This window comes from Rhinopithecus bieti, unplaced genomic scaffold, assembly GCF_001698545.2.
Source record: "Rhinopithecus bieti isolate Rb0 unplaced genomic scaffold, ASM169854v2 scaffold_20892, whole genome shotgun sequence".
Classification (NCBI taxonomy): Eukaryota; Metazoa; Chordata; class Mammalia; order Primates; family Cercopithecidae; genus Rhinopithecus; species Rhinopithecus bieti.
Window position 1 is genome coordinate 2,583,581 of NW_016810602.1, and position 26,367 is coordinate 2,609,947.

General features: G+C 42.1%; 1 protein-coding gene across 1 annotated transcript in view; it reads right to left on the bottom strand.

The window, feature by feature from the left end:
* Window positions 1-26,367, bottom strand: part of SYNE2 (spectrin repeat containing nuclear envelope protein 2) — a 374,975-nt gene that overhangs the window by 91,389 nt on the left and 257,219 nt on the right. The window contains 13 exon segments of the mRNA XM_017892401.1: window positions 3,335-3,466; window positions 5,112-5,285; window positions 7,320-7,520; window positions 7,667-7,786; window positions 9,019-9,120; window positions 11,104-11,313; window positions 11,432-11,584; window positions 12,700-12,831; window positions 15,449-15,590; window positions 15,742-15,863; window positions 16,810-16,944; window positions 18,274-18,456; window positions 24,260-24,490. Of these exon segments, the coding sequence (XP_017747890.1) occupies window positions 3,335-3,466; window positions 5,112-5,285; window positions 7,320-7,520; window positions 7,667-7,786; window positions 9,019-9,120; window positions 11,104-11,313; window positions 11,432-11,584; window positions 12,700-12,831; window positions 15,449-15,590; window positions 15,742-15,863; window positions 16,810-16,944; window positions 18,274-18,456; window positions 24,260-24,490 (2,037 nt within the window).

Sequence of the window (26,367 nt, forward strand, 5' to 3'; positions counted from 1 at the left end):
AAAAAAAAAAAAAAAAAAAAAAAAAAAAAACCCCAAAAGATAAACCAAATCAACTTTATAGACTTATTGCATAAAAACAAAAACCAAGCTGGCACTCTTTAGGCCACGCTGGGCTCACAGACAGGTTTTGTGTGACCTTAAGATCAGTTTGAAAAATCAGGAAATCTAGGCCAGGCGCGGTGGCTCACACCTGTAATCCCAGCACTTTGGGAGGCTGACGGGGGTAGATCACGAGGTCAGGAGATTGAGACCATCCTGGCTAACACAGTGAAACCCTGTCTCTACTAAAAATACAAAAAATTAGCCGGGCGTGATGGCAGGTGCCTGTAGTCCCAGCTACTCAGAGGCTGAGGCAGGAGAATGGTGTGAACCCAGGAGGCGGAGCTTGCAGTGAGCCGAGATTGTGCCACTGCACTCCAGCCTGGATGACACTGTGAGACTCTTGTCTCAAAAAAAAAAAGAAAGAAAAACCAGGAAATCTTACATAATAATCAGGATTGCCAGTGTCTCTGGGAAAACTGGAAGACCTAGCAATTGTTGGTCTGCATCTCATGTGGCAAAGGGTGGCCATAACTGAGCAGCAGCTGCCAGCTCTAGGAGAGCCTACTCCCTTTTTTCCTCAGCTCAGTCCCCACCACCCCTCTGATTGCAGAGCCACCAGGTGTTCCTTATTTCTGTTCTGCCCCCAGAAGCACTTCAGATGGTGACTTAGATAAGAAGAGGATAAATAAAATAGTATTTCTCTATTATCCATGAGATGCAAATACTAGGCAGAAAATTCATTTCCAGAGTCTTCTACTGAATATAAAGATTCAGTAGACAGAAAGGAAGAAAACTTTAGAAAAATAAATTAAAATAGCATATCATTAATCCAACTCCATGGAAAGAAAAATGAAATTATCTGAAGTCTATCTAAAGGTAATTACCTAACACAGCTGGATTCATCTAATGCCATTTATCCTGACACCTGCTTAATCTTAAAAAATACATTATTATCAAAACAGAAGGTTTGCTATTTTCAAATTAAGTTAAGCCTTTTAAAAAATTACCAAAAAATTCCACTTCCATGGCCCTTTCCACCACTCCCATTTGTAATCCCCTCCCCGTGTCTGAGCCTGTGTGGGCTAGAATGAAATATCAAACATCTGTATTAAAAGAAAAAAGAATCAGTTTAATTTTCTAAGTGAAATGCTAGATTCTTCATCTTTAAAACATCTCTGAAAAGTCTTAATTCACCCCTCCCCCCTTTTTGTTTTTTTTGAGATGAAGTCTCGCTCTGTCACCCAGGCTGTAGTGCAGTGGCTTGATCTCGGCTCACTGCAGCCTCCGCCTCCTGGGTTCCAGCGATTCTCCTGCCTAAGCCTCCTGAGTAGCTGGGATTATAGGCACGTGCCACCATGCCCAGCTAATTCTTGTATTTTTAGTAGAGATGGGGTTTTACCATATTGGCCAGGCTGGTCTCCTGACCTCAGGTTATCCGCCCACCTCAGCCCCCTAATGTGCTAGGATTACAGGCGTGAGCCACCATGCCCAGCCTAATTCACTGATTATATGCATGGAGACAGTCTGTGCACGAGTAACTAGGCCGAACCAGCATTTGAACACAGGTTTGTTCGACTTCAAAGGCCACACAACTGACCCCTAGGTTCCACGCCCCACAGACGACGGCTGATCAAGATGATGACATCTGTCAGACTCACACAAACCTTTCCTTGACTCTGAACTGAGAACAGCCTATGAAGTCCATATGTGAGATGGGCTTTATGAGATATGTCTTCTTTAGTCTGGGAAATTTATTTAAAATCTTAGAACAATTTTTTTCTTTTTAATATTTATGGTCACTTTTGGAGAAAACAATCATACTCATATTACTTTGGCTAATATTAGACTGTTGCTTAAAATAATAAGCCTTAAAATACTGTTCTCAACTGTATTCTTTCAGCTGTTTAGATGCTACCTTCCGTATCCCTAGACTAACAAAGAGCTAAACAGTACTCCCATCACCCCCACTCCCACCCACCCCAGAGGACCCAGATTTACCTTAGAGTTAGGCTCAATATAATTAATAAGGTGGCAATGAGACCAACTGTAGCTTTCCAGACATCTAGGGAGTATAAATACAGTGTCCCAGCCTCTGGAAAATGTTCCTTATAGAGGCTAAAATATCTCCATGGAAGAGAGAGCCCTGGAAGTATTTCCTGCTTTCATTTTCCACCTAGTTCATTCAGGCGATAAATGTGCTTTTGAAGTTTTAAAGTTGATATTTGATAACTGCCTCTAGCCACACAACTCAGATTCTGACGGCATATACTCTAAAGTTAAAACTAGGAATTTTAAGTTCCTGGTGAGAAGACTTAAAACCTGTTTTTATCTTGTTAGTCATGTTCTCAATGCCACTTGAAAACCATTTTAAGGTTTTATCTTTTCTTTGGCACCAAAATTAGAGACACAGAGACTCATGACAACAATACAAAAGTTACACACAAAAGTTTAAACGTTTGAGGGTCTTTTTTTGTTTGTTTTGAGATGGAGTCTCGCTCTGTCGCCCAGGCTGGAGTGCAATGGCGTGATTTTGGCTCACTGCAACCTCCACCTCCCGGGTTTAAGCAATTCTCTTACCTCAGCCTCCCAAGAAACTGGGATTACAGGCACACACTGCCACACCCAGCTAATTTATTTTTCTTTTTATTTATTTATTTATTATTATTATTTTTGTATTTCAGTAGTGACAGCATTTCACCATTTTGCCCAGGCTGGTCTCAAACTCCTGAGCTCAGGCAATCCACTCGCTTCAGCCTCCCAAAGTGCTGGGATTACAGGTGTGCGCCACTGCACCCGGCCTGGGATGTTTTTATAATGCTGGTGGCAGGTAAGATTATTGTCTGTCTCGTGGGCTACACCTACTCAGGACTTCACTGTAGGAATAAAACTAAATATATGTTTAGAGGCTGAAGGTGACAAAGTTCTTTCCATTCTTCAGCTCATTTCCATACTAGTAGCTCATTGGCATTCACTTCCAGAGACAGGTGGAATCGGCTCGATTATCTACGTTCCACAGATTAAAAAACTGAGGCTTAGGGACAGCAAGGTCACAGAAGTAATAAGTGATGGAGCCACGACTCAGAGAAGGTCCTCTCCCCCATGCCAGACTTGTGGTTATGCCGAGGAGTTCACATTCAAATCTGCAGTCTCCCTGAATACATTCAACAGTGAGCTATACGATGAACGTTTTGTTTCAATTCAAACCTTCAAAATCAAGCCACTTAGTCAAAACAAATGTAAAACACAAAGTGCTATGGACATGCCTTTGATAACTTAAATGGAGGAAAAATACCTGGTAAAACGAAATCCTTTCCACTAATCTTTCCTCTGTCTCTTCCACCAAACTCACAGAGGGCAGTGTAGATATAAGAATTTCCAGGTCCTTTTCAAGAGATGCATAGTTTTCATCAAATTCTTCCCATTTCTAGAGAATCAAGGACATAAAATCAGTGGAAGCCTTTACTAGATTGGTTCCAGATAACAACACAATTCATCACCAAACAAAAATGAACACCAAGACTACACAAAATTAAAGCACAGATTCCAGGTGTGTCAGAGACGTAACCCACTCTGCTAAGCACTCAACATCGAATGGAAAAGAATTCCATTGCCTTTGAGGATAAGGTTTAAAAAGAATCTCAGTTGGCATTTAGTGTTTTATGCTTGTCTTGTCAAACTGGGTAACATGACTAAAGGAGTAATACAATGAAGTTAAAGTGATACTCTTAGCAACTCTGTAGAGACCTCAGAGCCACAAGAGAGCCTTTCTCTTACTAGGAAAGGGAAAGAGCTAAATTTTAGACCTTTATTCAGCAGAAGCTCTTATTAGGCTGCTCTTGGTCTCAAAGCCCAAGCCCACGCCCACCAAACCCCCATGCCACTTGAAGCATAGGTCTGCTCAGGGTGTCTCTGAGGAGTACAGGCTTACACTTCATCAGGGGAGGACAACTGCCTTAGCCCTAGTCTTGTCATCTTTTAGCTTGCCCCGTTTTCACAGACGCCCACCCTTAGGATCCCAACACACCATGGAGCTGAGTTACTGACTCCAAACATCATCTGTTAGAAAAATAACCACCTCACTCAATTCCATATCTATTCACATAGTGGCTCACTTAGCTTTTATAGAATGCTCACTGGGTCCGTGGAGTCTTTTTAAAAAAATACCATGACATATTAGAAATATCAACTTGACACACTAACTAGAAAATAAATTTTGTTAGCAAAAAATAACACCATATTACATTATCAAGTTAAACATTTCCTTCCTTCTTTTTTTTTTTTTTGAGACGGAGTCTCACTCTGTCACCCACGCTGTCACCCACGCTGGAGTAGTGGCACAATCTCAGCCCACTGCCAGCTCCGCCTCCCGGGTTCATGCCATTCTCCTCCCTCAGCCTCCTGAGTGGCTGGGACTACAGGTGCCCGCCACCATGCCCGGCTAATTTTTTGTATTTTTAGTACAGACAGGGTTTCACCGTGTTCGCCAGGATGGTCTCAATCTCCTGACCTCGTGATCCGCCCCCCTTGGCCTCCCAAAGTGCTGGGATTACAGGTGTGAGCCACCGTGCCCAGCCTCCTTCCTTTTTTCTTTATTTCCTTTAAATACTAACATTAGCTATGAAACGCTGTGAGGGGAATGCCTCAAAACTGAGAAGGAGCTTTATGCATGCTTATTTTTTTCTTTGAATTTAGACAAGATTGCCATTACCCATTTTAGAACATCTGGGCCTGTTCTCTTGAAGAAGTACAGTTTCTAAACCAGTAACTGTTTCACCCAAATGATCTCATTCAAGGTCTCAAAGTGCTTATCATTTTGCCTATTCATACATGAACCTAAAGGCAGAGAGACGCAGTACCATTCCAAATCTATGTATGAGAAATCCCAGCCAACCTTTCCTTCAGGGAGTGGCCTCAGAACCTGAGCAGGGGTCCACATTCCACATTCCTCACTGTCAGGCTTCCATTTAACTATAGCTTAATGATAATTAGATACTTCTTCTCAACACCTGGGGTGGTGATGGAAAACCAGGAATTCCCAGCTTCAGTACAACGTATACATAACCCAATACCTGCAACAAACTCTGTAGCTTCATACCACGTTGGCGTGACTTTTCTTCTAGTATTTTAACTTCTGTTACTTGTTCTGCCCAAAATGTCTCTCTCTTTTGCAATAAAGAAGGAAATACTTTGGCAGAGTATGCTTGGATCAACAACATGTCAGCAACAAGCTTCTGGAAAAAAATCTATGAGATGGAGAAAGTTTTATTATTTATTTTGAAATTGTGAAAATCTTAAAAACCAAGTCACTTCAACTTTATATCGTTATTTTTGTTTTAAATCCAAAATCCCAGGACATCCATGTAGAGTCAAATTGACCAGCCTGGCCAGCATGGCGAAACCCCATCTCTACCAGTAATACAAAAATTAGCTGGGCATGGTGGTGAATGCCCGTCATCCCAGTCATTTGAGAGACTGAGGCAGGAGAATCATTTGAACCCAGGAGGCGGAGGTTGCAGTGAGCCGAGATCATGCCACTGCCACTGCACTCCAGCCTGGGCGACAGAGCGAGACTCCCTCTCAAAAAAAAAAAAAAAAATCTCTTAGTCTTTGAACACTAGTGGAACTTCAATGAATTATAAAGAAGTATTATCCTTAAGTGTTATTTTCCACTAAATAATCCATGTTAAATGGCAAACATTTTTGTCAATTTCAATTTCCAGATAGAGCTTTCTAAATCAGTTGCTTTGAGTCTAAATGCTACAAAAAGATAGATGCCGGCTAGGTGAGGTGGCACACATCTATAGTCCCAGCTACTCAGGAGGCTGAGGTGAGAGGATTGTTTGAGACCAGGATTTCGAGGCTACAATGGGCTATGATTACACCACTGCACTTCAGCCTGGAAAACAGAGACCCTGTCTCTTAAAAAAACAAAAACAAACAAACAAAAAAACCAAAAAACAGATGCCACTGTGGCTGATGAATTTCAAGACAAGTTGGATGGACAGACGTGCAAACTCAAGCAGCCCACATATTCAAAAGACAGGGCGCCTTAACCTTGGCTTTAACTTCGACTCAAGAAAATGACTAAATAAAGGAGATTTGCTGATTTATAGGAATCCTGGACATAAAGCTTCCTGTATTTGTATTTGAACTTCAAGAACTTTTCAAGAGGAAGGCTTTATTTCACCTGGTTCTTCTCCATTTACTGCCTCCTCCAGTTGTCTGTAGGGACCCCTCTGTTAATTATGTGAATCCCTTCTCCTAAGCCTTGAAAATGACATATACATAGAGACGTTTACAAAAGCATCTAGCAAGGGGCCTGACACACTGTAGATAATCAATATTATTTTCTCCTCTTCCCTCCATCCTTCATACAATATTTACCTTTCATCTTTTCTTAGACTAAGCTCTACCTTCCAAATGCTAGACCGTAAGCTTACCTCAGGTAGGAACTATCTTACACATTTTTAATTACCAGCACCTAGATTACTCTTTATCTTTAGCTGGTGATCAAGAGGTTTTTGTTTAATGAAATGAATTTTGAAAATGAAAAGATTTATTATAGTCTTATACTACATAAGAATACACCTTCCTTTTGATTCTAGTTCTCAGGAAAGTCTTTTCTTCTTCTTCTTCTTCTTCTTCTTCTTTTTTTTTTTTTGCTGTGTCGCCCAGGCTGCAGTGCAGGGGCGTGATCTCAGCTCACTGCAACCTCTGCCTCCTGAGTTCAAGTGATTCTCCTGCCTCAGCCTCCTGAGTAGCTGGGATTACAGGCACCTGCCACCATGCCCAGCTAATTTTTGTATTTTTGGTAGAGACGGGGTTTCACCATTTTGGTCAGGCTGGTCTCGAACTCTTGATCTCAGGTGATCCACCCGCCTTGGCCTCCCAAAGTTCTGGGATTACAGGCATAAGCCACTGTGCAAGGCCAGGAAAGCCTTTTCTAACTTTCCTAAGTCACCTTCTGCTATTAAATGCTCTCGTAGAGTGTATCCTCAATTTAATTTGTTTGAAGACTTGTTGATAAATGTCTATCTTCTCAATCAGGTGAAAGCTCCATGAATATAAGGAACTGTGTCTGTTTTTACTCATAGCCCAAATTCCCAGCATGTACCAGGGTTCCTGGTACACATTAAGCATTCTAATAGATGTTTATTAGAAGGATGAATAGCTTAAATTTCAACAAAGAAGAAAAATGGATCCTTTCTGTTCACATTCAGAAATACCTTAAGATTTTAGTCTATGAAGGGGACATCCGACTCATGTGTCTGTCTCACCTTATGATTTTCTAGTTGAGCCTGTAACACCACTTTACTTTTGGTTTGTTTTAAGTGGTCATGAGCAAGCTTTTCCTTCCCAATCTTCACCAGTTCTACCATGCCTTGCAACAAAGCATCTTGCTGGCTCTCAGTGATGAAAGGGCTGCCGAGTTCTGTGTACCTGGCTCTTAGCATTCCCCACATACTGTCAAGTACATCCTGAAAAGAGAAGAGCAGGTGCACAAATGCATTTTCATCCAACCGGGGCAATAACTGAAAGACAAATCTAAACTCTGTTGGTGAAAGAAAAGAATCTGACTCCTCACAATCACAGTGCTGAGTCAATGTTTTCTGCTCAGGCATACCTCTAATTTGTAAACCTCCTGGAGTAAAACGTAAGGTAAATAAAGCCTCTCCCCTTCATCTCGTAGTTTGACCACTCGGCTCTCAGCGTTCTCCAGCTCCACTGTATATCCATCTGCTTTCTAAGTGAGAGACAATACAAGAAAAGAAAACCCTTCAATACGTCAGAGAAGTACACATAGTCATCTAAAAAGAATTAAACAGTACAGAAAGGGATGAAGGGAAAAACGAAAAGCCCAGTTCCTGCTCCCTCACCTCTCCTTAACAATCTTCCCAGAGGTCCCCAGTTCCTAACATGCTCCATACCAGGAGGGGTATACGCGCATATCCTTAAACTCAATGAACTGCACCACAGCACTCTGTCCTGTGGCTAGCATTCCTCACTCACCAGCTCTTCAGCATCTCTTCACATCAGTATACACATATCTAGCTCCTTTGAAACACACACACAGCATGCTATTGTTAAGGGTGTACCCTGCTTTTGTATCAGTCAGCTCTCAATGGACTTTTAGGTTATTCACAGTTTTTAATTCAAGCGGAGCTGCTGGGTCCATCCTTAAATATTTATGGCTTATTTATTTATTTATTTGTTTAGAGACAAAGGTCTGGCTCTGTCACCCAAGCTGGAGTGCAGTGGCACAATCTCAGTTCAGTTCACTGCAACCTCTGCCTCCCAGACTCAAGCAATGATCACACCTCAGCCTCCCGAGTAGCTGGGACTACAGCCGTGTGCCACTGCACCTGGCTAATTTTTGTATTTTTAATAGAGACAGGGTTCACCATGTTGGCCACGCTGGTCTCGAACTCCTGGCCTCAAGTGATCCACCTGCCTCAGACTCCCAAGGTGCTGGGATTATAGGCGTGAGCCACCACACCTGGCCAAAATATTTATCTCTATGCACTTATCTTATATCCTTAGGAGGAGTACAAGTTCAGCACCTCAAACAGTGCCTGAACATAGTGGATCCTCAATTAATATTTGCTAAATAAATGAAGTCAAATGACTGCTGGAAGAGAGAGTATTTATGTTTAAAATTCTGATATACAGACAAAGGATCCCCAGGACTCCCCTGGCAAGAGGACGAGGGTCTCATTTACCAATATGCTTACCAACAGTGGACATACACATTTTGTCATGGTTGATAAGTGAAAATGGTCTCCCGTTGTTTTAATACATCGTGCTTCAGAAAATTAAGAGATGTTTTTAAAAGGTCAACATAAATAGTTTTCACTTTTTATTTATGTACTTAAGTCTTGCTGCTGCTCACAAAGGAAAATAGCTCAGAAGCACGGCTTAAACGCAAAGCTCTGTGGTTCAAAGTTCAGTCAGTCTGGATTATTTTGACTTGATTACCTGAAGCTGTTCAGCAACACTCTGGCCACTGATTTCATTCAAAGACTGTTGTAAAGATGTCTTACTCTTAATGAGCTGATCATATAATCTCTTTATTTCATTCTGTAAGATAAATGCAGGAAACTGAGCAATCTCATTTAGGTCTTCATTATCTTTTTTTATATTTAGTTGGTTTTTATAATTTTTGTGACATTAGAAATTTCAAACAAATACAAAAATAGAGAAATCCCCATTGTATCATCATTAAACTTCAACAATTATTGATTCATGGCTGACCTTCTTCCCTCTACATCCTCCCTCCAGCTCTCAACTGTACCTAATTTCCTTTCCTTCAGGCTATTTGGAAGCAAATCCCAGGTCTCAAGTCATTTCATCAGTATATGTTTCAGTATATGTTTCAGTATATGTTTCTAAAAGATAAAGATCCCATCCTTCTCTTTAAAAATACTCCAATAGGCCGGGCGCGGTGGCTCAAGCCTGTAATCCCAGCACTTTGGGAGGCCGAGACGGGCGGATCACGAGGTCAGGAGATCGAGACCATCCTGGCTAATACGGTGAAACCCCGTCTCTACTAAATACAAAAAACTAGCCGGGCGATGAGGCGGGCGCCTGTAGTCCCAGCTACTTGGGAGGCGGAGGCAGGAGAATGGCGTGAACCTGGGAGGCGGAGCTTGCAGTGAGCTGAGCTGAGAGCCGGCCACTGCACTCTAGCCTGGGCGACCGAGCCAGACTCCGTCTCAAAAAAAAAAAAAAAAAAAAATACTCCAATATACTCCTCCCCTGCCATCAATAACAATTCCTTAGTATGATTTAACCACCCAGATAGGATTCACAGATCCTTAATTGCCTATAATTTTTCTTTCTGATTTATTTCAATGAGGATCCAAATGAGGTGCATATGTCATGATGGATAAGTACATCTTAGATCTCTCTGAATCTGCAGAATCCCTGACCACCTTTCTTTTTTGTTTCTTGAATGTGTGTGTGTGAAAAAATGGGTCATTTGTTCAGTACAGTTTCCCACAGGCTGGATTTGGCACACTACACTCCCAGTGTGCTGTTTAACCTGTTCTTCTTTTCTTGTGTCTGTTTTACTTGGATTCTAGAAGCTTGGTCAGATTCAGGCTTGATTTTTATGGGCAAGCCTCATTCATAAATAGTATTGGGTTTCATTTCGTTTTCATTAGATAATTTTAGTAGCTTCCTAACTCTTCTACCTGCCTGGAGTCTCTCCCTCTCCAATTCACTTTAGACAACTGCTGGAGGAATCTACCTGAAACATACACAGATTGTCATTCCTTACCTCAAAAGCGTTAATGGCTCCCTCTAGCCTAGAAAAACAAATACAAATGCCACCCCCCCATTTTAATTGTTAAATGGCTAAATGTAATACAAGAAATTAAACATTATGTTAGCTCATCCCAACAAATTCATACTCAAGACTCTATTTTTATCTTTTTTTTTTTACTTTTTTCTTTTTTTGAGATGGGATCTATGATGCCGAAGCTGGTCTCGAACTCCTGGGCTCAAGCAATCCACCTACCTAGGCCTCCCAAGTGCTGGGATTACAGGCATGAGTCACTGCGCTCAGCCAAGACTTCAGAAAGGGCTTCACTTTCTGTTTTCTTGAGATGGAGTCTCGCTCTGCTGCCCAGGCTGGAGTGCAGTGGCATGATCTCAGCTCACTGCAACCTCTGCCTCTCAGGTTCAAGCAATTCTCCTGCCTCAGCCTCCCAAGTATCTGGGATTACAGGCACACACCACCATGCCCGGCTAATTTTTGTATTTTTAATAGAGACGAGGTTTCACCATGTTGGCCAGGATGGTCTCAATCTCCGGACCTCAGGTGATCTGCCTGCCTCGGTCTCTCCCAAAGTGCTAGGATTACAGGCATGAGCCACTGCACCCAGCCAGGGCTTCAATTTCAAATGATCTCCAACCATGAGCAACAAACAGAAGAGTCTCATCATTTCCCTTAGTAATTCTTATTAACAAATGTCACCAGGGATAGGAATGAATAGGCATTAGGGGTCCATGCTGTAACTTAAACCAGTGCTAACATAGGCTGTGTGCGCGGAACCATACCTGGTAACTGCGGTTGTAATCAAGGCCAGCTTTTAGGGCCTTGCTTCTATAGACAGCTGCAGCCTGAGTGTGCTCCAGGCAGACTTGAAGGTTGTCAAAACATTCAAGGAGCAAGTTGGTGTTCTTGCCAGGCCAAGTTATGGCTTTCAAAAGATCACCCTTCTTGTCACTCAGTGCTAAATAAAGTTTCTTCAACTCAAGAGCCAGTGTCTGAAGTGGAGAGGAAGGAAGACAATGAATGAGCTCTGACTTCAAGAGGCTTCCACTCAGGCTTAACTCACGGGGCTGCTGTAATGGCCAACACATGGGTTCGTGAGAAGTGCCCTACCTCGCAGTGCACCTGCCGGCCAGAACCATACTCCGTGTAAAGCCTGGGCATCTCCAGCATCTCCTCCACACTGCTGAGGCACTGACTAAGGGTCAGGAATAGTTCAAACAATTTTTTATCCAAATGGATATATGCTTCTTCTGTCATATTTTCCTGAATCAAGAGGAAAAAAGAAAAAGAAAATCAGGATACCTTTGCCTTCCTAGACCTATATTTTGCCTAGTTTCCATTATAGTTTACGATTTACGTTATGCTTCTTTTGTAATAAGTTGCTTCAAACACTTTGTGAACTAGGTAGCAGAACAAATAAATAAACACACAATGTTAAACTTGGAGAAAAACGAGTTTAAGAAGCTCAACGTTAGGTAGTTATTTGAGTACTGAATGGGACTAAAAGGTCATAAGATGAAGGATCCCTTAGCAGGGTGATCCAGGTGAAAGTGTGGTCCCAGATAAATTACACTGTCTCCTTTACCACTGTTTCCCACCCTCCACATTCCAATGTAGGAGAAAGCGGTTAATGAAATCAAGTATAGCCTGGAGAAGAAAAAGAAGTCAAAAAAGAGAAGCCTGAAGTGGTTGATTACAAAGAGTGGGTACAGTGTCTTAAAGACAGGAACAGCCTGCAGAGGAAGGGGAAAATGTCATTTATGAGCCGATTGTGAGAATCAAGGCTTAGGTGTATGACTCCAAGCACGTCCCCAGTGTCGTGCATTGGGCCTGGTGAGTCTGGGAGCCACAGATCTGTTTTAGCATAAGCTGCTAGGGTCACCTCTTTTACTTTACCCACAGCTACCCTGAATTCTTGAACAGTTACAAGTAGTTTAGGGGCATGCCATAGCTAGTCAGCACTCCAGCTTGGGCCATCTCCTACTGTCTTCTCTGATGGACACCGCACATAACCTAGCAAGCATTACCTCAGTGTTAAGTCTGCTCAGCGTTGAAAACCATGCCTATGCTCCCTCCCTACTCTCCTCCCTCACCCTTCCAATCCCAGATCACCACTGCAGACAGAACTCATCAATCATGATCCTCTTTCCTGCTGATCTTGGACTCAGAATCCTTTGCACACAGTCCCTAGGAAACCACTACAAAATTTATTAGAGTTCGCAAGCAAGACCAATTCTATTTGCAATCCTAGGACCCATTCCATTGTGTGTTCTATGATTTGTTCTGTGACGACAATTATGACCAAGTCACAATGATGGTATCTCCTTTCTCTGTTTATATTACTGCAATGAGGAAAATACATTGTGTGCAGCTTCTACCTGTGTCTGAAGGTTACTTGCTTCTTGGCGCAGGTCTTCAAGTTGGGTGGTGTAGGTTTTCAGTTCTTCAGTTGTTGGGTATCTAAAGTTATACATACTCACACTGGGTAGAACACCCATATTTGTGGGAACCTATTTGACAAAGGGAAACCCTATTAGTGACAGTTTTAGACCCTGCTGATGTTAATTAATTAATTTTTTTATTTTCGAGATGGAGTCTTGCTCTGTCACCCAGGCTGGAGTGCAGTGGCATGATCTCAACTCACTGCAACCTCTGTCTCCCATGTTCAAGCGATTCTCCTACCTCAGCCTCCTGAGTAGCTGGGATAATAGGGACCTGTCACCACGCCCGGCTGACTTTCATATTTTTAGTAGGCGACAGGGCTTTGCTATGTTAGCCAGGCTATTCTCGAACTCGTGACCTCAGGTGATCCACCTGCCTCAGCCTCCCAGAGTGCTGGGATTACAGGCGTGAGCCACCATGTCCAGCCTGCTGATAATTTAAACAGAAAAAGATGCCTTAGCATGCTGTCTTCTGAGTCATTTTCTTGGTGAGCATTTTTGTGTCTTGTCATTTATAAGAAAAAATAATTAAATCAAGTTTTAATATTTTGGACAGCTTTGAAAAGTCATGACTAGTTATATTTAGATACTTGAGGGTTCATTTAGATATCAAAATGAGAGGAAAGGCCAGGCTCAGTAGCTTATGCCTATAATCCCAGTACTTTGGGAAATAGAGGTGGAAGGATCCCTTGAGGCCAGGAGTTCAAGGGAGTTCAAGACCAGCCTATACAATATAACAAGACCTTTCTCTACCAAAAAAAAAAAAACTATAAAAAAAATTTTTAAGTGGCTGGTCATGGTGCTGCACACCAGTAGTCCTAGTCACTTGGAAGGCTGAGGCAGGGGGATCATTTGAGCCCAGGAGTTCAAAGTTACAATGAGTTTTGGTCATGCCACTGCACTCCACCCTGGGTAACAGCGAGAACTTGTTTCTTTTTTCTTTGAGACAGAGTCTCGCTGTTGTTGCCAGGGTTGGAATGCAATGGCGCAATCTCGGCTCACTGCAACCTCTGCCACCCGAGTTCCAGCAATTTTCCTGCCTCAGCCTCCCAAGTAGCTGAGATTACAGGCGCCCACCACCATGGCTGGCTAATTTTTATATTTTTAGTAGAGACAGGGTTTCACCATGTTGACCAGGCTGGTCTCGAACTCCTGACCTCAGGTGATCCACTGCACCCAGCTGAGACTCTGTCTCTTAAAACAAAACAAAACAAAAAAAGGTGGTGTGTGTGTGTGAAACCATTAATCTTTCAGTTTAGTAATAACAACATTCATGCTTCAGGGTTAGCTGTTTATTTACCAGTTTACTTTGGACACAGCCAACTGTTAGAATAGAATTCAAGTCTCTTCTAAGGGATGGATTTGCATCTTTATTTGTTATTGAAAAGTTAAATAAGTACTGAAAATGAGCTGTGATTTCAGAAGGCTGAATGATTCAGAGTTAGCTTCTTCCTCAAATTGGAAAACTAACAAATAAAATGAAACAGGGTGAGGTGGTAGATGACTCTGCTTGGGGAAAGAACTAACAATGAGTGGAGTTCTTTGCAAGAGACCTATGTACACGTTACAGTGTAATATGGAGAAACCAAGGCTAAAGGCCAACTGATGAGTTTGATTCAACTTTAATTAGTCAAGTAAGGTCCTTAGGAGGAAAGAGGACGGCTGAGAAGTTCCTATCAGACTGGGGAATTGGGAAATCATGGGTAACCTTTGCCCAGGCAATGTGAGTGTGTGGTAGAAGGCATAAGCCTGCCTTGTACGCAGTGGGGCTGTTTTGCTCACCTGCTCCCTGTCTAGAGAGAGGCAGCAGTGGCTGACACAGCAAACCACCCTGATAGAGCCTGTGACGGTAGTCATGAGGGCCAATCAGAGGGAACACCAATTAGCCAGTGCCATTGGCACAGGGGGTTGGCACATGGTAGATTCCAAAGAATTTTCTGATGAATGAATGACACTCATATAGCACTGTATAGTTTTTAAAGTGTTTCTTTTTTTTTTTTTTTTTTTTTTTTTTGAGATGGAGTCTCGCTCTGTCGCCCAGGCTGGAGTGCAGTGGCCGGATCTCAGCTCACTGCAAGCTCCGCCTTCCGGGTTTAGGCCATTCTCCTGCCTCAGCCTCCGGAGTAGCTGGGACTACAGGCGTCCGCCACCTTGCCCGGCTAGTTTTTTGTGTTTTTTTAGTAGAGACGGGGTTTCACCGTGTTAGCCAGGATGGTCTCGATCTCCTGACCTCGTGATCCGCCCGTCTCAGCCTCCCAAAGTGCTGGGATTACAGGCTTGAGCCACCGCGCCCGGCTAAAGTGTTTCTTAAAACATATATTCATTCATTTATTCATTCAACAAACAGTAACTGAGAGTCTATGATGTCCTAGGTACTGTGCTTGGCACTCAAATGCTAACCAGGCAGACATGATCTGTCTTTCTTCCCCATCTAATGGGGAATACAGACTATAAATAAACAGGTGGATAGTGTAATAAAAGCTCTGATGAGGGAAGCCCTGGGTGCTACAGAAGCACAAAGGAGGGGTCCCTAATGCACGTTTCCAAGATCAAGAAAATGTGTCAGCCAAGTGAAAAACTCACTTGACAACTTTGCTTTTTGCAGAATATACATGTTTATTTAATGAATGCCTGTTGGATTTTCAAAGACAAACAGGCTATTTACACCATGTAGATGTAGACTGACCTGAGGCTCCACAAGCTGAAGGAGTGGGAGCTTTATTTTTGATGAGAGTTTGTGATGCAGATATTGCCACTTATCTCCATTTTGGCCCTGGGGTGACAAGATTGAGTCTGGAACGTCATTTTCGGGGCTGGATGCCTGGTTGCTTTTGAAGAAGAAGAAGAGGTGAAGAGAATTATCAACACTAAAAATTTTATATACATTCACAGTTCTATGAGCAGTTTTTAAAAGAAACACTCTTAATTCTCCCAGTCATAAAACCACTGAATGTCCAACTCGATTTTTAAATGTTTTACCTTGCAGATGATTCCTGAGCTGTATCTTTATCATGTTGGCAATACTGGGGCCACATTTTCTTAGCATTAAATTCTATGAATTTGATGAAATCTTTCTGTTCCATTGGTTTTAACTCCAGAACCTGTAACTGAATGAAATTCCAATGGTCCAATCCATCAAGTTTTTCAATTAGTACCCAATAGTTTCCTCTGCTGAGATAAATCTAATTTTGAGTCAGTTCCTAAATCATTAATTACTATGTCTCTTTCTTGCATCCCTGTTCTTATAAACTCTCACTTCCCAAAAACCTATTTAAAATATTCACACAATAGCTGTTATTTAAACTGCATACATGGAAAATCATCAAAGACATACAAACACATTTCGAAAACACAGGCAAGGCAGAGCTGCAACTACAGAAGTTCACCCTGAAGACAGCTGATAAAAGATGCAAGTTGATATAAGATGCAATAAAGGAGCAAAGTTATGGTGTCCCCAATGTTAGCAGCTGAAAGCAAAGCAGGTGCTATGGTAAATGCTGAAAACTCTCAGAGTTTCTGCACACACACAAACACCCACATGCCACACTTTGCAGAAATTCCATATAGAAAGCTTTTTTCTTTTTGGAGACAGGTCTCACGCTGTCACCCCAGGCTGGAGTACAGTGGTGTGATCTCAGCTCATTGCAACCTCTGCCTCCTGGATTCAAGTGATTCTCGTGCCTCAGCCTCCCGAGTAGCTGGGATTATAGGCACGCGCACCACGCCTGGCTCATTTTTTTGTATTTTTAGTAGAGATAGGGTTTCACCATATTGTCCAGGCTGGTTTTGAACTCCTGACCTCAAATGATCCACCTACCTCAGCCTCCCAAAATGCTGGGATTACAGGCATGAGCGACTGTGTCTGGGCTTTTCTTTTTTGTTTTTGAAACAGGGTCTCACTATGTTGCCCCGGCTGGTCTCCAACACCTGGCCACAGGTGATCCTCCCACCTCAGCCTCCCAAGTAGCTAGGACTGTAGGTTTGCACCACCTTGCCTGGTTAAAAAGTTATATTCTTGTCCCTACAACTGTTGGGGGCTAGAATTACCTGTTGCTGCTGGAAATCTTTTTGTCTGCTGAATAGTGGCCTTTCAGTTACAATGGATTCCAATTCAGAAAGGTTAACTGGTTGGAGAGCTTTTGGATGCTCCGGCTCTGAGGATTTCTTTAGAATGGTAGGATGCTGCAAAATATTTCATAATGGCAGGCTATTTATTTTTAAAAACAAACTCCCCTTTATCTCAATTCTAATAATGGGACCACATAGAAAAATTCTATATGAAACAAATGATGGTATTTTGTTATTTGCTATAATTATACACTATAATTTTTTTGTTTTTTGAGATGGAGTTTCACACTTGTCGCCTAGGCTGGAGTGCAAGGGTGTGATCTTGGATCACTGCAACCTCTGCCTCTCGGGTTCAAGGGATTCTCCTGCCTCAGCCTCCCAAGTAGCTGTGATTGCAGGTGTGCCCACCACACCCAGCTAATTTTTGTATTTTTAGTAGAGACAAGGTTTCACCATGTTGGCCAGACTGGTCTCAAACTCCTGACCTCAGGTGATCTGCCTGCCTCATTCTCCCAAAGTGCTGGGATTACAGGAGTGAGCCACCACGCCCAGCCTACTATGATTTAATGTACTTATTTCATAACAACTTCAAAAACTACTACATTTGGTGAAGTGATCATCTTACTTCTTGAAGCTAATTCATCCAATGAATTACTAAAAGCAAGAAAATGTATTGCCTTTTTTCTTAAGAACAAATACCAAATAAAAAATTATCAAAAAGAGAAACAGTATTATAAATCCAAATTTCCCCAATGGCTAAAATACATTTTTTTAAAAAAGAGAACATATGAGGATAAAAGGGGAACCACATAGCCTATGTATATGCAGCCAGTCTTATTTCTGTGAACATAAATCTCGTAAGTAGGAACCACTCATAAGCACACGCAAATCTTATATAGTAAGATCTACTCATAAGATGCACATTTGCATTTATAAACACTGAGTGCTTTTAAAAATCATGAGAATACCTTAGCTATATGATACTTTGATTAGTATATATAAATATTTGCAAATCAGTAACAAAGTATCCTGGAAAGAGGTTTATGTTTCTGATGTCAAATTTTAGTCACATCTATGAAAGCTTTGTTTTCCAGTCAATTAGTCACAACATTCCTTTATAATACATCCTTCTTTTATGAAGAAGCCTTACACTAGACCTCACTGCCAGCAAGAATACTCAGCCACATTAAACCAACAAAAACCAAACCACCACCATCACCAACAACAACCTAGATAGGAAAACTGCAAAGTAGAATGAAATAAAAATAACAAGCCAGTGTACTCATCTACAGTGTTAATGTGTGGAATTCTTTCACACTTAGTACAGTTTCTCTGTAGCTGGTTCATCACTTCCAACCAGAGTTCTCTTCTGGCGGGTCTGCCACATATGTATATCAAGATGTATATCAAGATGAATCAAGTCTATAGATAGTCATTTTTTACCTGATCTTCACTGTGCTTCTCCTGAAGCATCATCTGGACTTTTTCTAAATTGCACTTCACTGTTTTCAGTTTCAGCGAAAGTGCTTCAGCCTCATGTTGAGTGGCTCCATTATCTCCCAGGCCCTGATCTTTGCAAGTCTCTAACAGAAAGGCAACCTTGTGCTCAATCTCTGTTAGCATAGCCTAGGAAATAAAAGCATTTCATTATTCATAGTGTTGTTCTTGAAGAAGTATTCTTCTCGCAAACAAGTTACGACTTATTCTTTTTACCTAAGTGTATACAAGAAGCCCCAGAAACACAGGATGGAAGAAACCCCGGAAAAACAAAAACTTCCACAGAATTCTTGTGCTTTTCAGCAGGGATGCAACCAAACGAATCCCAATTACACATATCACTCTGTAAAATAATTTAAGTAAATGACTCTATAGTCGCCTCACAAAACACATCAGAATGTGTCCAGCAGAGGATGGTGGTTAAGAACACAGATCTTGGAACCAGACTATCCGGTTTCAGATCCCAGTCCTGCGACTTAGTAGATGTGTAAGCATAGGCACCTTACTTTAGAGGCGTGTGCCTCTAGTAGTCTGTAAAATGAAGATAATAACCGAGCTTACCTCCTAGGGTCATTATGAGGAGTGAATGAATTAAATCCATATACTTTGGCCAGTGCTTGATACCAATCTGTGCTTAAAAAGTGCTGATGTTCTTACTTTCCCCCTACCTTCCTAATCCTTTTTTTTTTTTTTTTTTTTTCCTGAGACGGAGTCTCACTCTGTCGCCCAGGATGGAGTGCGATGGTGTGATCTTGGCTCACTGCAACCTCTGCCTCCCAGGTTCAAGTAATTCTCCTGCCTCAGCCTCCTGAGAAGCTGGGATTATAAGAATGTGCCACCACACCTGGCTACTTTTCGTATTTTTAGTAGAGATGGGGTTTTGCCATGTTGGCCAGGCTGGTCTCGAATTCCTGACCTCGTGATCTGCCCACTTAGGCCTCCCAAAGTGCTGGGATCACAGACGTGAGCCACCACGCCTCGCCTACCTTCCTCATTTTTTATGTTGCAATCCAAGTGTGGAGTAGGAATTTAAAAAAGAACTCTATGTAACTGTTTGAAAATTATTTCCCTTGCTCTTTTCCTTCTCTTTCTCAAGCCAAATAAGCCTTCAAACTCTCAGAACACCATAGAAGAAATAATTTGGAACCTGAAATACTTAGTTATTGATACAACCAGCCAATTCACACAAATCTAAAAATACATCAGCTGGATGAAGTAAGTTTCCCAGTAAGTCTTGGTCATTGTATTCCTGCTCAACAGATCAAGTTTGCCCTCTCCTGGGGCTCAGCAGCCTGCTCGGTCATGCCAACTGGCTGGGCACTCAAGTCAACAGCAACAGACAAACTCACATTCCAGCACCATGATCATTTGTACTAAAACTCGGTGCATGACTAAGAACAAGCTTCATTCATTGAGCGAATTTAAGGAATTACAATTTTTCCTTAAGGAAGAACTCTATTCTTAAAACAAAATTTCAAATAATTTATCTTACAACTCCTTCATCCAAGCAAGCTACAATAGGCCCCTTCATCCATGCTTTTACTTTTTGTGGTTTTAGTTACCTGCAGTCAATCATGGCTCAAAAATATTAAATGGAAAATTCCAGAAATAAATAATTCATACATTTTAAATTTTGCACCCTCTGAGCAGCATGATAAAATTGCACACCATCCTGCTCCATCCCACCCAGGATGTGAATCATCCCTTTGTCCAGCATATCCACAATCTACCACTCTGCCCATTAGTTACTTAGAAGACGTTGAGTATCCCTAATCTGAAAATCCAAAATCCCAAAATGCTCCAAAATCTGAAACTTTTTATGCACCATGCCAGAAGTGGAAAATTCCACACCCAACCTCATGTGATGGGTCACAACTGAACTTTGTTTTGTGCATAAAATTATTAAAGTTATTATATAAAATACCTTCAGGGTATGTGTATGAGGTATAGATAAAATATAAATTGAGGCCTAGCATGGTGGCTCATACCTGTAATCCCAGCACTTTGGGAGGCTAAGGCAGGAGGATCACTTGAGGCCAGGAGTTTGAGACCAGCCCGGGCAACACAGTGAGATCCCGAGTCTACAAAAAACAAAATTAGCCTGGCATGGTGGTGTACGCCTGTAGTCCCAGCTATTCCAGAGATTGGGGCAGGAGGATTGCCTGAGCCCAGTGGTTCAAGGCTGCAGTGAGCCATGATCATGCGACTGCACTCCAGCCTGGGTAACAGAGCAAGACCCTTAACTCTAATATAAATAAAGAAATTAATTTATTAATTTAGTGTTTAGACTTGGGTCTTCTTTCCAAGGTATCTCATTATGTATATGCAAATATTCCAAAATCTCCCCCAAAAAACCCAAATGCAAAATACTTCTAGTTCCAAGCATTTTGGGATAAGGGATAATCAATCTGTAGTCATCTCAGTTGTCAGACTGAAAAAACATAATACACAGAGTTTGGTACGATCCGCGGTTTCAGGCATCCACTAGGGGACTTGTAACACTGTCCCCACAGGTAAAGGTGGGACGACTCTACTTACATCCTCTATAGATTCTTCTAAGTTTAAACAGTATGTACCCATAGATTATACAGTGGCTATAAACAAAATGTAGCATAATTTTATGCTCTGTTTTTCCCACTTAACTATTTACATACTTTTTCATCTGTCTCCACGTTTCATGATTTTTATTTTAACAGTTACAAGTTGATATCCTATGATTCACTTATCAATTTCCCTCTTGTTACCCTTTTGTTTCTAGCTCTTCACTTTTGTAATCAAAGCTTCTATAATTACTTTTCTCAATTTAGATTATTTTCAGAAGGTAAATTAAAAGTAATGGTACTGGCCAGGCATCGTGGCTCATGCCTGTAATCTCAGCACTTTGGGAGGCCAAGGCAGGTGGATCACCTAAGGTCAGGAGTTCGAGATCACCCTGGTCAAAATGGGGAAACCCTGTTTCTACTAAAAATACAAAAATTAGCCAGGTGCTGTGGCACATGCCTGTAATCCCAGCTACTTGGGAGGCTGAGGCAGGAGAATCACTTGAACCCAGGAGGCAGAAGTTGCAGTATGCCGAGATTGTGCCACTACACTCCAGCCTGGGCGAGAGCAAGACTTCATCTCAAAAAAAAAAAGTAACGGTACTTTTAGCTCCAAGAAGATGAACAGCTTATATGTTGACACCTGACCTCCCAAAACATTGAGCCAATTAGATAGAACTATCAGACATTAGAGGATCTATATTTCCAGAATGATATAATTTTTTCTAATGTAATGTAGAAACAATAGGTGTTCTACTTTATGTCTTCAATAATCAAGATTAAACAATTCTCAAATATTAAATTACTAAGCATAATCCTCCCTCCCTCCCTTCTTTCCTTTCTCTCTTTCTTTTTTTGACAGTGTCTTACTCTCTCGCCCAGGCTGGAATGCAGTGGTGCAATCATAGCTCACTGCAGCCTTGAATTCTTGGACTTAAGAGAAACTCGTGCGTCAGCCTCCCAGGTAGCTGGGACTACAGACACACACCACCATGCCCAGCTAGTTTTTTTTTTTTATTCATTTTTATTATTTTGTAGAGACGAGGTATAACTATGTTGCCCCGGCTGGTCTCAAACTCCTGGCCTCAAGCAATCCACCCGCCATGGCCTCCCAAAGTGTGGGATTACAGGCGTGAGCCACCACGCCTGGTCTATAATTTTGACTGAACTGTTTGCTCCTGTCCTTTGGCCATTTTTCCACTGGAATTTTGTGTTTTTACAGACCACTTTAAGGTTTTATATGTTTCAATAATAACTTTATTGTGTCATGTTATATAAATGAGCCAAAGATGCCCTTGTATGTTGGCCCCATGTGGTTTTTCTTTAAAGCAGGTCAGAAGCAGTAAGTTCAAAATAGTGCCAGCACCAGACTCAAATTTTTACACATTTGACGGCTTTAAACGCAGCCCAAATAAGTGTCTTTTAATCCATTTAGAGCCTGTCTGCTTTGTATACTGCTGAAAACTGCACCCAACATCTGCCAGCCATGGACAAGACTAACCCTGGGCTATAAAACATTCCCAAGCCTCTGCTGCCCTTCGGTGCTCTCTGACCCAGAGACCACTGTGCTGAGACATCGCTAGACACGTAAGTTCCCTCCCTGTTTCTCCTCTCCTCGGGGAGTTCCCTTGCCCTCCCCCGCCTCTGGGTGGTGGTCCGACCCCCAGTCTATGCCTTCGCCTCTGTCCCTCACGAACCTAATCCTGCCAAAATGCTGCCCAAATAAAGCTTGTTGGGGCTACTGCCACCTGGTAGTCACGTCTTTTCCTTGAGCAGCCTGGAAATCCTTGAACTCATTACAAGTGGCAATGAAGATGGGATTCTGGTGACAATCAAGCAGTTGGCATAGGGTCTACCCAGTCAGTAGACAATCAGCTGGCAAATCAATCCTGAATGGCCTTAAGTGGGTGGGACTCAAAATCTGGACTGCCTCGAGTTGAGCTTAGCATAGCATTGCTCTGTGCTATATGACGCTCTATGGCATTCACAGGCTCCCCTGGGCCTCATCAGCCAGGCCAAGCGGCAGTGCCAGTATCTGAGTGAACCTATCCTTTTAGAACTGACTTTTGGGCTGGGCATGATAGCTCACACCTGTAATCCAGCACTTTGGGTGGATCACTTGAGCCCAGGAGTTCGAGACCAGACTGGGCAATATAGTGAGACCTCTCATCTCTACAAAAAAACACAAAAAGTAGCCGGGTGTGGTGGTGCAGAGCTGTAGTCCCAGCTACCTGGGAGGCTGAGGTGGGAGGATCACCTGAGCCCAGGAAGTCGAGGCTGCAATGAGCTATGATTGCTCCACTGCACTCCAGTTTGGGCGACAGGGTGAGACCCTGAAAAAAAAAAAAAAAAAAAGAACTGACTTTGGAGATCAGAGGTGCTGAGCTGCACAGAGAAGGAGGCTGGCCTGTCTGTCTGGTTCCTGGATGTTGTAAGACTGTGGGCTTACATAGAAGGGGAGAAAGCACACCTGTGGATCAAAGGCAGGCTACCCACAACAACATAACAGGCTACAGCAGAAAATGCTCCCTGTGGCAGGGCTAGTGATATTGGTACTCTGAGACAAGAGAATGTCTTCATCACTGGCAGACAAGCCCATATGGCAGAGACAAGGCTGGTTCCCTAAGTGCAGCTGGGAGACAGGTCTTTGCAAGCAGCTCGCATGCCCCTGCTCTTGTGACACTCGATTATACTGTTGCAATGTCATCATTCTAGCCTCTCCCTGGAGGGATTAGAAACCCCAACCTTTGGGCTAAGACGGCAAGCTTTACTCAGAGTGACTAGCGGCAAGGAAGTTTATATCCCTGCCCCTCCCAAGCAAAACCCAGGGCATTCCTAGTAAAATGGCTGCAAAGATTGCAAATCAAAACTTTTGGTTTCATTTCTGATGAATGAATATTCTAATTACTTATTAAAATCAATAAAATAATAGCATTTACTGAGCACTTGTTATATACTTTATACACCTTATTTAATCCTGACAAAAATCCTATGAGATAACTTTATATCCTATGACACTGCTTTAAATACCTTATTTAAATCCTATGACACTACTTTAAATACTTTATTTAATCCTGACAAAAATCCTATGAGATAACCTACTATATAAGGAAAATAAGGCTGAGAAGTTCACTTCCCGAAATTCACAGTTAATGTGACAGAGCTGGATCAGACTCTAGATTCTGAACTCTGACCCACTACTATCCCCTCAAATAAGATGTTTCCATAAAGCATTTCAAAGAATGACCCTGAGAACTAAAAGTTGAGGCCAAGATAAATGTAAGGGTCAGAGTAACAGAAAGAAAAACAGTGTCGCTTTAAGAGAAATTCACCCAATCTTGGCAGATGATTGGTGGAGAGGCAAACCATGAACTCTGACTTCTCAGTCTTACCTGGCACCCTACCAGCTGCTGTTCCACCACCTGCTGCATGTCTGCGTTTAATGTTTCCGGCTCAAATGCCACGTTGGCTTGTTGCAGCCACAGCTCCAGCTCCGCCACCTGGGTCTTGCAGGCATGCAGGACTTCTGTGGGCTCCGGCCTAGTTTTCTCCACCCTGTGCTCCAAACCTCCTTGCGCGTCACAAGAGTCCAGATTGGCAGCCTCAATAGAAGGTGTGGTGCCCTAAGAAAAATCCAAAGATAAGCCAGGGAGTCCAAAGTTTTCAGACTTGGGGCCTACAAAGACCTGGGAACCTGCAACATTTCCCCAGTTAAAAGAAATAAAATCAGGACAGAAGAAGGAAGAAAGAAAAGAGAAATGCACCTCCACACTCATAGCAACAATCACGTGACCTGGTGCCACAGGTTTCCAAGCAGCCGATCTGCGAGTACACAGGTACAGTATTCCCGGGCACAGAGGACGCGAACAGGCTCACAGTTCACTACCCGGTGAGCCCCAGGAGACAGGTGAGAATGTGAGTGACAGGGAGTGTGTGTGTCTGAAACATTTAAGGGAATTGGGCAGTGTTTAGCGTTACGTGACACATGATTAAGCAATGCTTACATTGCTGCACACTCTATTCAAACAGAAAAACAAAACAAAACAGAACACGATCTTTACATCCCAGCAGGGATACAATAAAATATACCATATAATTTTAACTTAACATCTTCTCAAATAGTTAGATTATAAAAATTTTAGCTTTTTAAAAACATACATGGTATCACTCATCTAAACTTTTCCCTAATAAAAACAACTTGAGTCAAGTAATGAACTTCAGTAGAGTAACCTGGTAACTGTTTTCTATTTCTCAGAGGGAATCCCTACAATACTTTCCCCTTCTGCATACTCAAATATGACTGAGTTAAGGACTCGATGCTCATAGTATAAAGAAAGTGTGGTGTGTTCCTTTTACATTGAAATAACTGGGCTGTTTATCAACTCAACAGAAAATTTTCTCCCAGATACCAAATGAAAGTATTCCAGTAATTTTTTTTTTTTTTTTTTTTTTTTGAGAGTCTCGCTCTGTCGCCCAGGCTGGAGTGCAGTGGCCGGATCTCAGCTCACTGCAAGCTCTGCCTCCCGGGTTTACGCCATTCTCCTGCCTCAGCCTCCTGAGTAGCTGGGACTACAGGCGCCCGCCACGACGCCCGGCTAGTTTTTTTGTTGTTGTTGTTGTATTTTTTTTTTTGGAGAGACGGGGTTTCACTGTGTTAGCCAGGATGGTCTTGATCTCCTGACCTCGTGATCTGCCCATCTCGGCCTCCCAAAGTGCTGGGATTACAGGCTTGAGCCACTGCGCCCGGCCGTATTCCAGTAATTATATATTAGGTATGTTCAACCTGGAGGCAAAAGATAATTTGATACAGAGATGTATTTACTTCCCACTGTATTATCTATCCTTCCCCAGAATATGGAAAGAGTAACATTGATACTTCTAGAGAAATTCCTTTAGGAATAAGGATTTGTGTTTTGCTGTATAAACTTTTTGGTCTCAATAAATATTTTATTGATTATGATAAGATACAATGTTTTCTATAAGACTCTGTTAACATGTTAGCATGTTAACATGTTAATAAAATGAAATTCTGGCCAAGTGACGACCTTTGAATGGGAGTTGATTGCAAATGTATACCCTAACTCAAATGCACATTCCCCGATGTTGATGGAATTTTGTTTAGACATAGAACTTTCAGTGTAAAAGAGTGAACCAAATTGGTAGGTGGTGACAGACACGTGCCGGGCATGAGAATCCTGTTCATTTTCATGCACACTGATGAGTATTACAAAAGCTGGTCTGGCACAAGTGTCTCTGGGTTGTACTTTTTACCTTTCACCATCTATGATCTTCACATACATTTGCTGTTTTCTGCCAAAATGCCATTTCTTCCCTGCCTTCGTTAATCTATTATTATAATTTTCTTCAAGAATCACCTTCTCAAGGACACTTTTCCTTGCGTTGTGCTTTTTCTGAACTTCATATATAGTCAGGTCTATGCTTGGATTCACCTGTTTTAATTTTCTTTTTTAATCCTGACTTTTTTTTTTTTTTTTTTTTG